General features: G+C 37.2%; 1 protein-coding gene across 1 annotated transcript in view; it reads left to right on the forward strand.

The window, feature by feature from the left end:
• Positions 1-622: 622 nt before the first annotated feature.
• LOC103771753 (rab GTPase-activating protein 1-like) overlaps positions 623-14,478 on the forward strand; it is a gene marked incomplete at both ends in the record, with an annotated part of 38,445 nt that continues 24,589 nt past the window's right edge. Inside the window, 3 exons of the mRNA XM_008939065.1 lie at positions 623-697; positions 4,267-4,392; positions 5,749-5,892. Coding sequence (XP_008937313.1) covers positions 623-697; positions 4,267-4,392; positions 5,749-5,892 — 345 coding nt within the window. The remainder of the gene's footprint in view (positions 698-4,266; positions 4,393-5,748; positions 5,893-14,478) is intronic.

The following is a 14,478-nucleotide window of genomic DNA, read 5'->3' on the forward strand; positions in this document are numbered from 1 at the left end:
TTAAAAACAGTATCTGTCTTCTTGTCTTGGAAGAGTAAGGGAGGAAAGGTTGATTATTTTAGTTCTGCTTTTTTTTAAGAGTAAGGAAAAAGTAGTGTGTCAGTCATACCATAGGAAAATGAGTCTTGTTCATTCTTCAGCATAATAAAGACGTGGATAAACTGTTTCTGATGAACTTTTCATGCTAGAGTCATTCTTGGTGGTTTTCTAACACCCAACCTCAGGTCCTATATGTTCATGGTGTCAGAACTTGGTTTTCCAGAAACAAACAAGCACTTTCCCATAACGCAAACTGTCCTGGGTTTTGTATCATATCTGTTATATCGTTTAGGTTCTGCCATTACTTAGAGTTATCTTTCACTTAGGTGAAAGGAAATTGCATCCAACTCTTCTCTTGCTGTTCAAAAATGAAACTGTATAAATATGGTGTCTGTGGAAGATGAGGGTGACCTGTAGATGTTTTTTCAAGTGCCCTGAAAGCCTGTGCAGTTTGGCTACAGTTTCACTTCCTTTACTATTTTAGCCTGCATAATTTTACATATCCTGAATAGCTCATTGATTGTAACACACTTGCTAATGCCTGCCTGCATTTTAAATCTATGTTGATTTTTATTTTTTCTAGGCATACTCTGTCTATGATGAAGATATTGGCTATTGCCAGGGACAGTCTTTCCTTGCAGCTGTGCTTCTACTTCATGTGAGTTAATTGCCAAATGAAAGCTTTGGTATCTGAAACCAAAGCAGCTTTAAAATCAGTGGTACTGTAACATGCTATTTGACAGAAATTTACTGTTGTTTATTTGTCTGTGTTCATTCTCCTCCTGTTGCTTTTTGGCAAATAGTGACTAATGGCTTCTATCTTTATGAATGTAGATTTCCTTTATTTAGGAGAAATCTATTAAATTGTCAAGTACTTTGGTGTCAAAACATGGAACTGATTTGTTATATATTAGTATTTTGGTTTAATTTAGTTGTCATGTAGGTGAATTCCCTTTGTGTTTATGGGGAATTTAACTGTGGGAGATATTCTCAGAGTAGCTAACCAGAGCAAGCAGTCCCATTAATTTTCAGTGAAATTTTTTCTCCTAGGGACTCTATGATATCTTTTATGTGAAAGCTGAATTTGAACCTTGACATTTCAGTCTGTAACCAAAACCTGTACCAATTCTGATCTGTTGCATCCTATATATACATGTGCATGCATGTATATAGATAGGTAGATAAACCCACAATTTTTTGTATTTGCAAGATTCTTTAACTTTGATGTATCAGTGGAAAAGCAGCAGATTCAAATAGTGTGGCTATCATAAAGAATATCTGAATGAACCTCACAAAATCCCAACAACAACTCTTACTCAACCTCTTGCTTGTTTTTTTTTTTTTTTTTTTTTTTTTTTTTTTTTCTGTCAGGCTTTAATTAAATGATTAATCATGGTTGCAGTACATTGCAGACTGTGGTTTTGAGTCAGGTGTTGATGGTATATATGTTACAGGTATGCTTCTTAAGGCATCCTGAACTTGAATTCAGAATAATTGAAGCTGTGATTCCTAGTGAGATCTATGACTCCTCGAAGACTTAAGGAGCATGATACGTAGTGGCAGTGTTACAGAGAAGCTTCAGATTTTTTAAGGATAAACCTGAATTAGAGTACTGCAATCCCACATATACTGCAAATTAGCTTATCTAACAGTTAGTTTGTAACTAACTTGCCTAGAGAAGGAATTTGAAGTTCCACTGGAAGAAAATGCCATTTTCAATACCAGACTTGTTTAGAAGTGAGTGGGTGTCACATTCTTAGCGTTTGATTAATGCTTCAGCTCATCTCACTGAGTTGTGTGCTGACATTACTGGAGAGAATCACCTCTGTTTCTAGCGTTTCTGGAGTTAGAAGAAAGTGCCCTGTACACAGGGAATGCTAAATAGCAATTGCACTCATTTTAATATGCCCTTTATAACATTTGCTTTCATAATAGGATATTAAACTGAAATAATCAGAAAGGGGGAAAGGGAAGCAGTCTCAATGAGCTCATGTAAGTTGGGAGCTTCCCAGGATGTCCTCACACTCTTTGTTTTTTCTCAAATTCTCCAACCAATCAGTATGCTGTGAATGCTTGTAAGACCATCTCTAACTCTTCTATCTTTGCATGGATTTCTAGACCCTTTCCTTTCCCTTTTTTTCTGGGACAGGATATCCTTTCTCTTCAGTGTAGATATCTTTCAGGGATGGTTGGGTAGCCTGAACTTCCATCCTGGATTTTTGTGATTTTGCTGCTTTGATGAAATTCCCATCAAAGGTGAGCAGATAACTTCTAATCACAGGGGGACAGTGTTGCCAACTCTAACCATTTAACTGCAAGTCTCACAGTATTTGAATGTTTTTTTTCTTGTTTGCTTTTTGGAGTCATTGCTATGTGAAAAACTAAAATTTCATTTAAAAAAAATAGCAAAATTCTTGCTTTTGTGATTCCAAAGAAAATATAGCAAGGGGCAAATAACTAAATGATAAAAATCAGAATGGAAATGCCAAAAAATGTGTTTTGCTTAAAATAAATAAGAAACGGAAATTTAATTTAATATTTTGAATTCTTGGGGTTGGTAATATTGGAGAACCTCTATCCACTGAGAGCGAGGACTCGGTGGCCTTTGCCTGTGAACAGCTTTAGCCTAGTACTTACCTCTGCTCCCACTCCCTGTCTCGGGGGAGGAATGATTGTCAATGCACGTGTGTCTGATTGAGCATGCAAGGTAGGTGTGCTTGTGCATGAGCATCTGTCAGTTGATTAGAAATAATTGTTACCTTGCTGAAAAAAAAAAAAAAAAAACAACTGGAATTTGCATTCACCTTATTACAGAGCAGATTTGAGCCTTTAGTTCAGTATAAAACTTTCTTCCCTTTGCTCTGTCTGCAGCTTTTAGCCGCTGTCAGTGGGGATCATTCCATCTAGATAAAATTATGGTGAAGAGCTTTCAGTAAGAGCTTGTTCTAGGCGAATCTGGTCTGGACAGGTGTCTAGCAGTTGATCTGGCAGTTCTTTATGCTAACTAGTTACTGTCCTTTATGATGTCTGAAAATGAAAATGTGTGCCCTTGGCCCTGGAGACAGGCCATCATCTTAGGCTGAACATAAAAGATGAAACCCAGGAGGTAAATGCCAAGAGACTAAAATTCTCTTTGAAGAAAGTACTGAACGTTTATCTATTGCTGGTACTCAATAAGGAGTTGGCAAGAGCTGAATGAGTGAATATATTAAAAGGTCAGGGGTTGTTATTCTTGGTATTCAGTAATTGTTTTCATTTGTGACAGTCTGATGCCTGCAAAAGAGAGGTTGTTTTTAATGTGATTGAAAACCTAATTTGGAGTCTGCAGTGACTATGCTTATGCCTGTCTTGTGCTACCTGAAGGCATGGTGGCAGTGAGGGTGATGTCTTATCAGGGGTGGTTTCATGACACAAGGCTTCCCACAAATTCAGCATTCAGTGAGCTCAAGCCAACGAATGTAACTTCAGAGTGGCTCACATGGCTTGTCTTTTAGCAGCACCTTCTAAAACTCTGTTGGATGAGAAATTTTGGTCCAAATGAAATAAATATAATGGAGATAGGGCTTTGGAAAAAGTAATGATTTTAATAGGTGGGATCAACCCTCCTGAGCTCACAGGTAACTTCTGGAGGCAAAATTTGTAATTTCCTTGTTCACCATGGGAAACCTGACTTCAGAGAGTTTGATGTCATGGGGTTTGGATGAAAGCAGATAAGCATTGTCCCACTAAGCCTCGGTTAGACCTCAGTGCTCCTGAATTTTTCCCGGTTAACCAAATCTCTCCCAGTAGAAATCACTATGATGAGTTGGGTTTTGTGTGTTGGTTGTTTTTTTTTATTATTCTTTTTAAATTTTTTTCCTTTTTTTTTTTCTTTTAAGTTGTTGTTTTGTAGCTGAGAGTTGTGTACTGGTTGTTCCCATATCCATTTGACAGAAAGAACACTGATGACAGTCGTGCTGCTGTAGAGGTGTATACTTACACGAACATATGATATGATCCCACATTTTCTTCAAAGAACGTCTTACAGAGCCAAATCAAGGTGCTCATGAAGGAGAATAGTCCCCTTGACATTTTAGTTGCTTAATTCTACATTCAGAGAGTGCTTTGCTGAAAACTTTAATATATCCCTGGTTCTGAATTCATCATGCATAAGTCTGTGTATTTGTGTGAGGCATTTCCAGCCTCAGCTCAGTTTTTAAAATGATGTTTGTTTATTTTTCCAAACAGATGCCGGAGGAGCAGGCATTCTGTGTATTTGTGAAAATAATGTATGACTATGGCTTGAGGGACCTCTACAGAAATAACTTTGAAGATCTCCATTGCAAATTTTTCCAGCTGGAGAAGTTAATGCAGGTGGGGCCAGGGTAACAAATTCTTCTGATTTTGTAAGTGAAAATACTGGAGTGAAGAAGGGTTTAATGTTTCCGTTCCATAAGTTACTGGACAGTAAACCCCCTCTCCTTTTAGAGATGGGGTAGAACCAAAGCAAGGAAGTTTAATATCTGGATCCAAACATTGTGGGTCAGATTTATTTCTGATGTCTTTTGTCTTTCATAACGTTGCTGTGAGTGTTTGTATCTGAGCAGAGCAGGTATCTGTTTGGGCTTCTTTTCCCTCTGTGTTTGCTTACTCTCTCCCTGTTTCATGATGTTGCTTAGAGAGAATGTCTCTATTAAGGCCAGAGTATCTTCTGGACTGCCACCATCAGTGTCCTACTTCCTGTGATTTATGTTGATGGTTAAGAGGTCAGGCAAATCAGGACATCCTGACGGTTATGAAATATGAATCAAGGTTAGGTCATTCTGTAGATTTTACTGTGTTTTCACTACCTTGCTCTTTTTCAGATGGAATTATTTCATGGTCAGAGCAATTTAACATAAACAGATGCAAGTTTTACACATAGTTTTCTGACTAACAAGGAGTTACTAACAGTTCCTTAAGCTTTGACCTGCACTTCTGCTCACATAGTGAAAGCTGGCTGCTGCAGTCAGTTATCACAGGTGATCAGATATATGTGTACACCTCTGTGAGATGCATTAAAACCAAACAAAACAGAGAACTGGTAATGGAAATTTTTTATCAGATGTCAAATTGTGTGTAATTCCTACTTGATAGAGCAGAATTGCATACTAATTAATTTGGTACTTCAGCATATGGTCTTCTGAATATTTGCATATGTTAACAAAGATTTTTACTTTAACTGAATATGGCTATATCATCAGTGTATGGTAGGATTATCAATGCTTCTTTTCTGTTACTTATATATGCTTTTTGTTGGAGAAATTGCTTGATGGAGTGGTGGGCTTTGTTGCTTTCAATCTCTGCAAGATGATCTTGTTCTATTATCCAGTGGTTTTTACAGCAGAAGCATTTATAGTAAGACACAGCAAGGAATAACTTTAAAAATACACTGTGCATTGTGCACATTTCACAACTGCTTTACCTTTTGACTGTTGAAGAGTTGGTAATTTCTCAGTATAACCTCAGTACTTTATTTGATATCGTGGTAGAACGCACAGTGGATATCTTACTAAAAACTGTAACCATGAGCACTGAAATTTATGAAGAAACATATTTCCATTGTTCAAAAGAAACCATGATTTCACTTGTGTTTTTCTTTGTTTAGCAACCTGGTACTTACTGGCAGTGTAGGTGAAGAACTGGCATTAATGAGTAATACTGAAACATTTATTTTTCCCTTTACTCTAGGAGCAGTTACCAGACTTGTATAGCCATTTCTCAGACCTCAGTTTGGAAGCTCATATGTATGCATCCCAGTGGTTCCTCACTCTTTTTACTGCCAAGTTTCCTCTCTGCATGGTCTTCCACATCATTGACTTACTACTTTGTGAGGTAAAAACCCCTTGAATCGGACAGATCTTCCTCCACTCCACATATGTTTATTCTTTTTTTGTTACTTTTTGTTGGTGTCATTTACTGTTTAATTTCAAAATGCGTGTGACTAAATTATGTAGAAACCATGGTTATATTGAAGAGAAGATGTTCGGTGAGATGCTAGTTTGGTTTTAAAATTAGAACTGTGGATTGCCTCATTCTTTGCTAAGGGATCTAATTAACAATATCTGATGCACACATCTGTTCTTAATTTAATTTGTTAAATAATTTTTTCAAAGGTAAGAATTCTAATTTCTTGAAGATACCTAGTCATAAAAGCCCGGAACGCTTTATAGAGGGAAAGCTCTCTAAATATTCTGGTTCAAAGTGCCTAAAGACAGTAAAAGTGTTGTGTATTGTTTTGATGAGTTGATGATAAAAAAATAGCAAGAACTAGTAATTCCTTTTGCCACCAGGAAGTCAGGGCATCCATGGAATTAAACCTGGTTTTGAACCTGCCACTGATTGCCTCTGTGATTTAAATGGGTCACAAACATGAAATAATAGAAATAAATAAAATAATTCAGAATATTAAATACAAAGGGCTTCATGACTATGAAATGCTGTTCACTGAAGTTCATTCTGTTAATTTTCATTGTGAAGTATTTCACTGGTGAATTTTCAGGCTTGCCACACGTGCCTTGATAGCATTCATTGTTAAACAAATACTGTCCATCACTCATAATTCAATATTTTTTTCCTTAAGAGCATCTCTTCTGCATATTGGTGCTCAGTTATGAAAAAAAGGTAGGTTAATACCACCAGGTATCTAAGTGAATCCAAAAGGTAGTAATGGTGAAGTGACAGCATATTCCCATAGAAATATCTGAGCTCTATTTCTTTCACAATATCTTGATTATTTTAAGTAAGCAAATAGAAAAAGCAGAAAGGTAGCTAGTTTTTCTGGGTTTTGTCCTCCTTGGTTGTGTGGTAGATGAACACAGTCCCTTGATTGCTTCTGAACTGTTAGTGAGTTCATTTTCAGAATGAGCTTCTGGTATGGATTTGATCATTGTCAGTTCAGTTTATTACTTCATTCTGATCTTGGAGCAGAGCTGCACTCAGAAATTACCGTTTTTAAGACATCATTTGTCAAGAAGTACAGAACATAATTTCATAGTGGTGATTATTGTGATAGCAGCATAGTTTTGTCCTATCTGAAGCTCGTACACTTTTCATTATATTAACCTTGATGATAAAATATGATGAACAAGTCTTTTAGTCATGGTTAATATGGATTTAATATATAGAATGAAAAAAAGAAACAACTCTTCAAACACTTGCATTCATCTTACATCTGGAAACGTTTATCTCAGCGCATCTGAAGGAAAGAAGGTGAAAATCCAAGGAGAATGTCAGAGTGCGCAACACTCAAGTCTGGGAGAGAAAGGGAAATGTGTTAGCATTTGGGGCAGGGAATCACGGAAAGCTAAAGGAGCCTCTTTTACAACAGCCAAAAATAAACCAGATATGATAAAAAATGGATTTTAAGCAAGAAGTTCTATACAGATGCCTTGAGAAACCGTGAGGCAGTGTGTAGACAACACGTATAGATACTCAAAAAACTGCTTCTAGGACTCATGAGGCAACCAGTCTAACATAACAGGCACCTCTGAGAATTTGTGAAGGAGTGTAGATTAAAATCATATTAAAATAAAAATCTAATTTGCCCTCATCATAGAAGGAAAGTAAAATCTGAAGGCATATGGCCATAGACAGAATAAGAAACTGTTCCTTAACAGAGGACTGAAATCATATTGTGAGGCTGTCTGTTCAGTCAGCCTCCAGAAGGAGAAATGAAGCAGTCAAAAATATTTTTTTTGTCTGCATTAAATTGTTTTTTACTTTATCTCTGAACAAACAGCATGCCTGTAATTCCAGCAACTGGAAGGAGAAAAAACCGTTGCAGCTGCTAACAGTGGAACATATTCTTCTCAAAAAAACCACCAAAACCAAACCACCAGCCCTCAAAAAATCAAGAAACTTTTGAAGTGAACTGTCTTCTGTTTTTAGAAAGAAGCTTTGAGCATTCTCATTAATTTGTTGTAGATATAGATGAATTTTAAATAGCCTTTGACTGACTTCCTGATTGTGCTTTCTCCATATCCCTGTCCTGTGTGTCGTTGACAAAATGTTTACATCCTATGCAATTCTTTTATGAAAGCAAAATATTAGGGGGAAAAAAAACACATTGCTGAATGGGTTCTGGCAACTAGTCGTTCCAAGGGAGCTTCTCTAGTCCCCATGAAAATATCTGAATTAGGGATGAACAATTTGTGTCAGCTAAGAGGATTTTTTATGATGTCGTTTTTTCCAGCTTTTGACTGTGGCTGGAAGAGTGAAATCGGTCCTTGCTTGTTTTCTTTAACTCTCGGTCCAGAGAGGAGAAATACCCATTGGGAATCCTGTTGTTCCTCAACTATCCAGGGAAGCACATTTCCATCTGTTACATGGTAGAATGGTAGGGCAAGCTGGGGAGTGGACCTCCTGGACAGGAGAATATCCTATGAAAAAGTAGCTAAAATTATAGTGGGAATTAAGTTTTATGGAGAATTTTTTAAAACCCCATCAAAATGAATGCCTTTACAGTCAAGATCTGTTCATCATTTTCACATTAAATATGACATGATAGAAAGATTAATTTTATTTAAATCCGTACAAATTTGAGACTTGACTTGGCCTCGGTGTGACTGTGTTCTATTATCCTGTTGTCTTCCTAGGACCTTTTTGTTTCATTTTTAAGTTGTCTCCAGGCTGTTGAAGTTGTGATTCAACCCACAAATTACCTAAATTTCCCGTGGCCTTAGAATATTGCCTCAATAACTCTGGGATGGAATCTGTCACCCACCCTCATCTAGAAATGAAATATTTTGGAATTCTTTGTCTTTCCTACAACAGAAGCTTGAAGAAAACTTTGGACTTGCAGGCATGTACTCCACAGTGCAGTGGTACATGTTACAGGGCTTGATACTTCAGTTGCTTGTGATAAAAATGCAAACCACGTGATCCAGTTAAAAGTTTTCATGTAGTTACAGCAAACTGTGTGGTTTTGAGCCTGGCTACTTAGGTAAATTTTAACATGTCAACATCAGCTGGAGATCTTTCTGCAACATTCCTTTTGGCTGCCTATTTCAGCTGCTTTGTTTGTCTCTTCCCCTTCTGCTATTTCTGTTTGCATGGAAGAACAACTTTGTTGATGAAATTCAGAGTTGTATTTGGACTTGTCAGTCTTATCTATCAATATGACATTATGTTATTGAACACTTCATCAGCCTGTTCTGTTTGGCTGTCTCTTTTTGTTCTATTTTAAATGATTTATTTATTTAAAGTCATGCTCAGAAATAGCGACTCATCTAAAGCATATAAAGTTGCTTAGAGGGCTGTCCCCAGTGCAACAGCTGCACCTGGGTTATTGTATGGGATATCAAAGAGTTGACATGTAACTTCATTTCACATTTTAAAATGTTCAATTTAAAATGAAAATCAATGTTTTAAAAGCACTAAAGAAGTGACCTTAGTTAGGTATTAATTAAGAGGAAAAAAAGTGACCTTAATTAGGTATTAATTAAGATAAAAAAAACTAACTGGGTGGCAGACAGTTTATAAACATTTTTAAAATTTTCATTATTTTTTTCTGCTTCAAAAAGAAAATAACTGGTTGTGATAGATACAGTACTGCCAAAACTAAAGATGGTTCAGAGCTCAGGCTTTCATTCTGTTATTAACCTAGAATTTTGAGGCACTATTGGTAACCTCTCATTTAAACTGATCTGGTTACTTTTGTGTGCACTTGTTTGGGATATAAAATATTCAAGGAGTATGCTTCTGTCCTCTTAAGGAATATATAAAAAAACCCTACTACATGCTCCCTTTTCCTGATACCAAGAAAACCTGTACCAGGCTGGTACAGATATTTGTATATTTTAGTGTCAGTAATTACATAGTCTTGTTACAAAAATTAATAGTTTGACTACTAAGCTGCCATTCTGTGATCAACACTGAATAGAAAGGGGTGCAACTGATGGTCAATTTTGAATATGAAATAATTTAGTGTTCTCTAATATAGCTGGTATCAAAGAAGTGAAACTACCTTTCACAGGAGCACACAGCAGCACAGTGGAAGAAGTGGGAATTTAAAGCTAGATATTGTTAATTCCTTGGTCTTTATTTAGCAATTATTGCTTTCAGAACTTTGTATTAAATAGCTTCTATAGCCAGTCTGGGGAAACTGTCTATGATAATGAAGACTGATGGGTGTTTTTAAAAATCTTAGAATATGCGAATGACTAGGTGCTGGTAAATGAACACCTATTGACAGTGAAAACGTGGCACCATGTTGTGCAGATGTGGTTCAGGGGAGCACTGCTTCATAATGAGGTAATGAAAATCTTAGAAGAGTTATAACTGTTGGGGCTGAAGATGATTTCTGCCTTGGGCGTGTCTTGCTGAGGAGTAGATGTGCCAGGGAACACTGGGCCGCCGCATGGTGCCACGCAGGCAGCAAGGCCGCCTGGCCCTCTGCCTTAGTACTGAGTAGCACATACCATAATAGCCTGCTGGCTTTTTTCTGTTGCTGTCAGATACTTCTGTAATGCCTTCAACAGAGTTGAGAAGGAACAGATTATTAACATTGTAATTTATTAAACTTCCTCAGGAATTGAGTCAGGAACAAGCCCACTTCCTCTGTAAATCTATACTCAGATGAAACGTGAATCAAAAAAAGATCGTGTAGTTTATCTTCTGTAGATCTATAGGGGAAAAAAATGGAACTTTTTGGAATTACCTGTTGTTGACACATTGTCTGAACTTGTTAACCCTTCCAGTTATGAATGTTTTAATAAAACTTACAAAACAGGAGACTGGGCTTGCTAGAAATAAAGTCTCTTTTAGTAACAGCATATTAAAAGATAGGCTTAAATTCTAAGTAGGTATAGATCTGTGCTGAAAATGCTGGGATTATTTCCGTACTGTTTACAGTAGTGAATGTCATACACATGAGTTGGAAATGGTGGAGGGGTGTGTTTGTTTTCCTGCTTAAGAATATAGGTGATTAGACATTGGCATTTAGACTGTACCTTTCCTCCTGCATGCTGCTCTTTGCGTTGTGCCTGCTGGAGAGCTGAGTCTCCTTTCTGAAGTCTCTATCAGCCACTGCTGTTTCATGTAAAGAGACTGGAAAGGATTTCTTGCCAAGACTGCTATAACAAGCTTTTAATTAATTTAAGAAGAAAAGAGAATAGCTTGCCTTTCAGACTCCAGATGGAAGACTAGAATTTGAACATACATGTCCAATGGTAATGCTGGTTTGCTACATTCAAGCATCTGCTGACGTGTCAGCCGTTATAATCTTATTTTGTTGCAAAAACTTGAGGTCTGCAGTGGAGTTACCACGGGCTTTCTGGCCCTGGATGTTTTGCTTTTATGTATTTAGATGAGTTCTTTAAATCCATCTAAGTAATTTTACATCCAAAAGTAATTTGGGCATAATTTGTCTGATGACTACAGCTGTATTCCACTGTGGGGGTTTTTCAGTACTAGAGCAGAAATAAAAATAAAAAGAAAAAAAATAATGTAGTATTTGAATGTGTGTTTGATGCATGAGGAACTTTTTAAAGCTTTTTTATGTGTGTATTTAAAACACTTCAATTATAACGATGAAGAATTTTAAGTTCTTTTCAGAGTGAAGGTCATAAGAAGTATTAGGTGTTTGGAAATAAAATTTCAATCAACAGCAGAAGTATTGGAGGTATGGAGTAATATGGAGGTGTTCGCATTGCCACAAGGATGGGGGGAGACAGAATATTCTATTCACTTCTAAAGCTACATGGAATTTATAATAATTCAACCTTGGACTGAGGAGAAGACTATTTTAATAGAGTACTTCTAAGATGTTCTTGAAGAGCCACTGGGTTTAACATAACCCTTTGCGCTATGTTGCCCAGCCATTCCTGAGAGCATCCATAATTTATGTATCTTCCATTTGTAGCTGCAGCTTGTTTATCCCCAAAATAACAAGACTGGTGATAAATGCTCAGCATGAGCAAATTGAGAACAGTCTCACAATAATCTGCAGTTCAGGATAACTTCTGTGAACAGAAGGTACCTTTTCAGTTACGTTGATAAATGTTGTGGTCATAAAATGTTGAGGCTGCTTCTATTTCAGCCTAAGATACAGGTGAAACATTACGGAAGATGAGGGACCTCTTTGAATGACCAGGTCTGTGCCTTAGGAGGAAGAGACATCTAAAGCCATGTCAGAGCATGTCTCTGAATTATTTTCTCCATTGCTACTGAAATATTTTAGCCACTTATTAGTTGATATTACTTGGTTGATTTTTCTAGGAATACAGTAAATTTCCATAATGCTTACTTAACACCAGTGCCATCTGCTGTATTTGAATAGCAGTGTATTCTCAGCAGTCCTGGCAGTCCTCAGAAATGCTTCAGAAATAACTGAAGGAAAGTATCACAAATAGGAGAGTGATATTCTGTGAACAAATCCAGGAAGCTAAGCTAGTTTGGGGACTGTTTTTAAAAATAAGGATAATGCAGTCTGCCTCTGCCAAAACACTTCCCGTTCGGAATCTGACGCTGTACTGAATTTTCTAAGTACATAAAATCAAAACGTGACCTTCACATTCTAGTGATTGTGGGAAAGGTGAAGTGAAGGTGGGGGGAGGGCAAGGGCCAGGACTGCTGTGGCAGAGAAAGAGAGAAAATGAAGAATGAGCATTGGGAAGGAGATCAGACAGCGTGCAGGGAAGCAGGACATGGATTTCTCATGAATACGCATTTTTCTTTGTGTTCTGTGACCACATAGAGAGGAGGCAGGAGACCCAGCTCTTGTGTCAGGAGATGTTATGAACCCCTTTTCTTGTCTCTCCTCAACAAAATTAGGGTCTGGAAGATTCTGCTCCTCTGAGCAAGTCTCAGAGCCATTCCCTGTTTCCATATGAGTGCTGGAGGACCTGTCTTACCTATAGAGATATGAGACCACTTTTTCTGTCCTTGTTATATGTATGTGATAAGGTCCTTGATGCCTAGTGTGGATTCAGGCTCTTTCTTTGTCCCCATATTAATCAAGTTTAGGAAGAGGGAAGGGAATGTCTACAAACCCTCTAGTTTAAACCTCTGAAAACCAGAAGAGTGATGGTAGTGTACAACTTGGTCAAGCATATGGAGACAGCTGCCAGCCCATGACCAGCTGCTTGCAGATTATGAACATGCCACTGCAGAGATATCCAATGTCAGAAAGTGATTTGATAGGCAGAAATAACTTTAAATTTTGTGGCTGTAGTTTTATTCTTTGAAAATGGTCACAGAAGCTGGAGGAAAAAAAGTGATAATTTCATAGCACTCTTTACCTTCATTCAGCAGCAAATTACGTGAAAGTCACCCAAAACATGTAAATATTTGCTAGCACTCCTATATCCCATTATTTCTGTTAAAAGCAACTGACAAATAACATTTCATGCAAAGTCATACTCACACAGGTTCATGGCTGCCTACTAGTATTTATCACATGCCTTTTCATGCTGCAAAATACAGAAAGGTGGCACAATAAATGCTGAATCCCAGGGTGCTGTTTTTATAATCTCCCTGGTACCTGCTTATCTAATAATTCAATCAACTGGTTTTAATTTGGTTTGTGTATTATTTGCAGCATCATATTAGGATGGAGATTTCTGTATTTTCTTTTCTTCTTTCTTGTGCTACAGCATTTCCTGATGAGTTTTTGTAGCAGGCAGTGTGTATGGAGTCACTGGGGGAAGCCCAGTCTGAGAGGCTTACTGTACCTCATATGTTAGGAGGAAGATCTCTATGCAATTTAGTTTTTTTCCTATAGTTTTTCTCTCTAATATATATAAATATTCAGTAAGAAAGTTCTATCTGTTGCTTATACAAAGCTTGCTGTTTTATCCTGTGCCTTATTTGAGCGAGAGTTGACCTTTCTTGCCCTTAGTTGTCTTGTCATTGAACTAGAATAAATGTACAAACTACACCAACTATATCTGAGTAGAAGATATTAATTAACATGCATATCCCTGCAGAGTATCTCCAAGTCTGCCTTACTTCCAAAAAGAAATTGGAGCTTCAGACCATATATTCATGTTGTCAGCAAAATAAATACATTTGTGACATTCCTCAAGTTTATTGTGTGCTCTCAACATATTAGAGTTGCCAAACAAATGTTTTGCTGGAAGTAATCCAAAACATAAATAGAATTTTAATTCTGCTTTAGAGTTTGTAACCCCAATTACCCTCTGTAGCTCCTTTGACAGAGTGTGCAACTGAACACATAATTATCAAACACTTTTGAATTACGAAACAATGTCAAATTAACTTCAGTTGAATAGCTAACCTCTCTTTAAAGAAAGGAAAAATTCCATTATTAGAAAGCTGGAACAGGTTAACTTTTTCTCCTGATGGCGTATCATGTGAGGTTTGAGACTTCTCAGACCTTAAGGAGGTGCTCAGTTGACTTATATCTTCCTTAGCTGGTGCTGAACTTCAGAGAGTATTGTCTCAAGGTCTTCACTCTTT

This window comes from Merops nubicus, unplaced genomic scaffold (genome assembly GCF_000691845.1).
Source record: "Merops nubicus isolate BGI_N331 unplaced genomic scaffold, ASM69184v1 scaffold2434, whole genome shotgun sequence".
Lineage (NCBI taxonomy): Eukaryota > Metazoa > Chordata > Aves > Coraciiformes > Meropidae > Merops > Merops nubicus.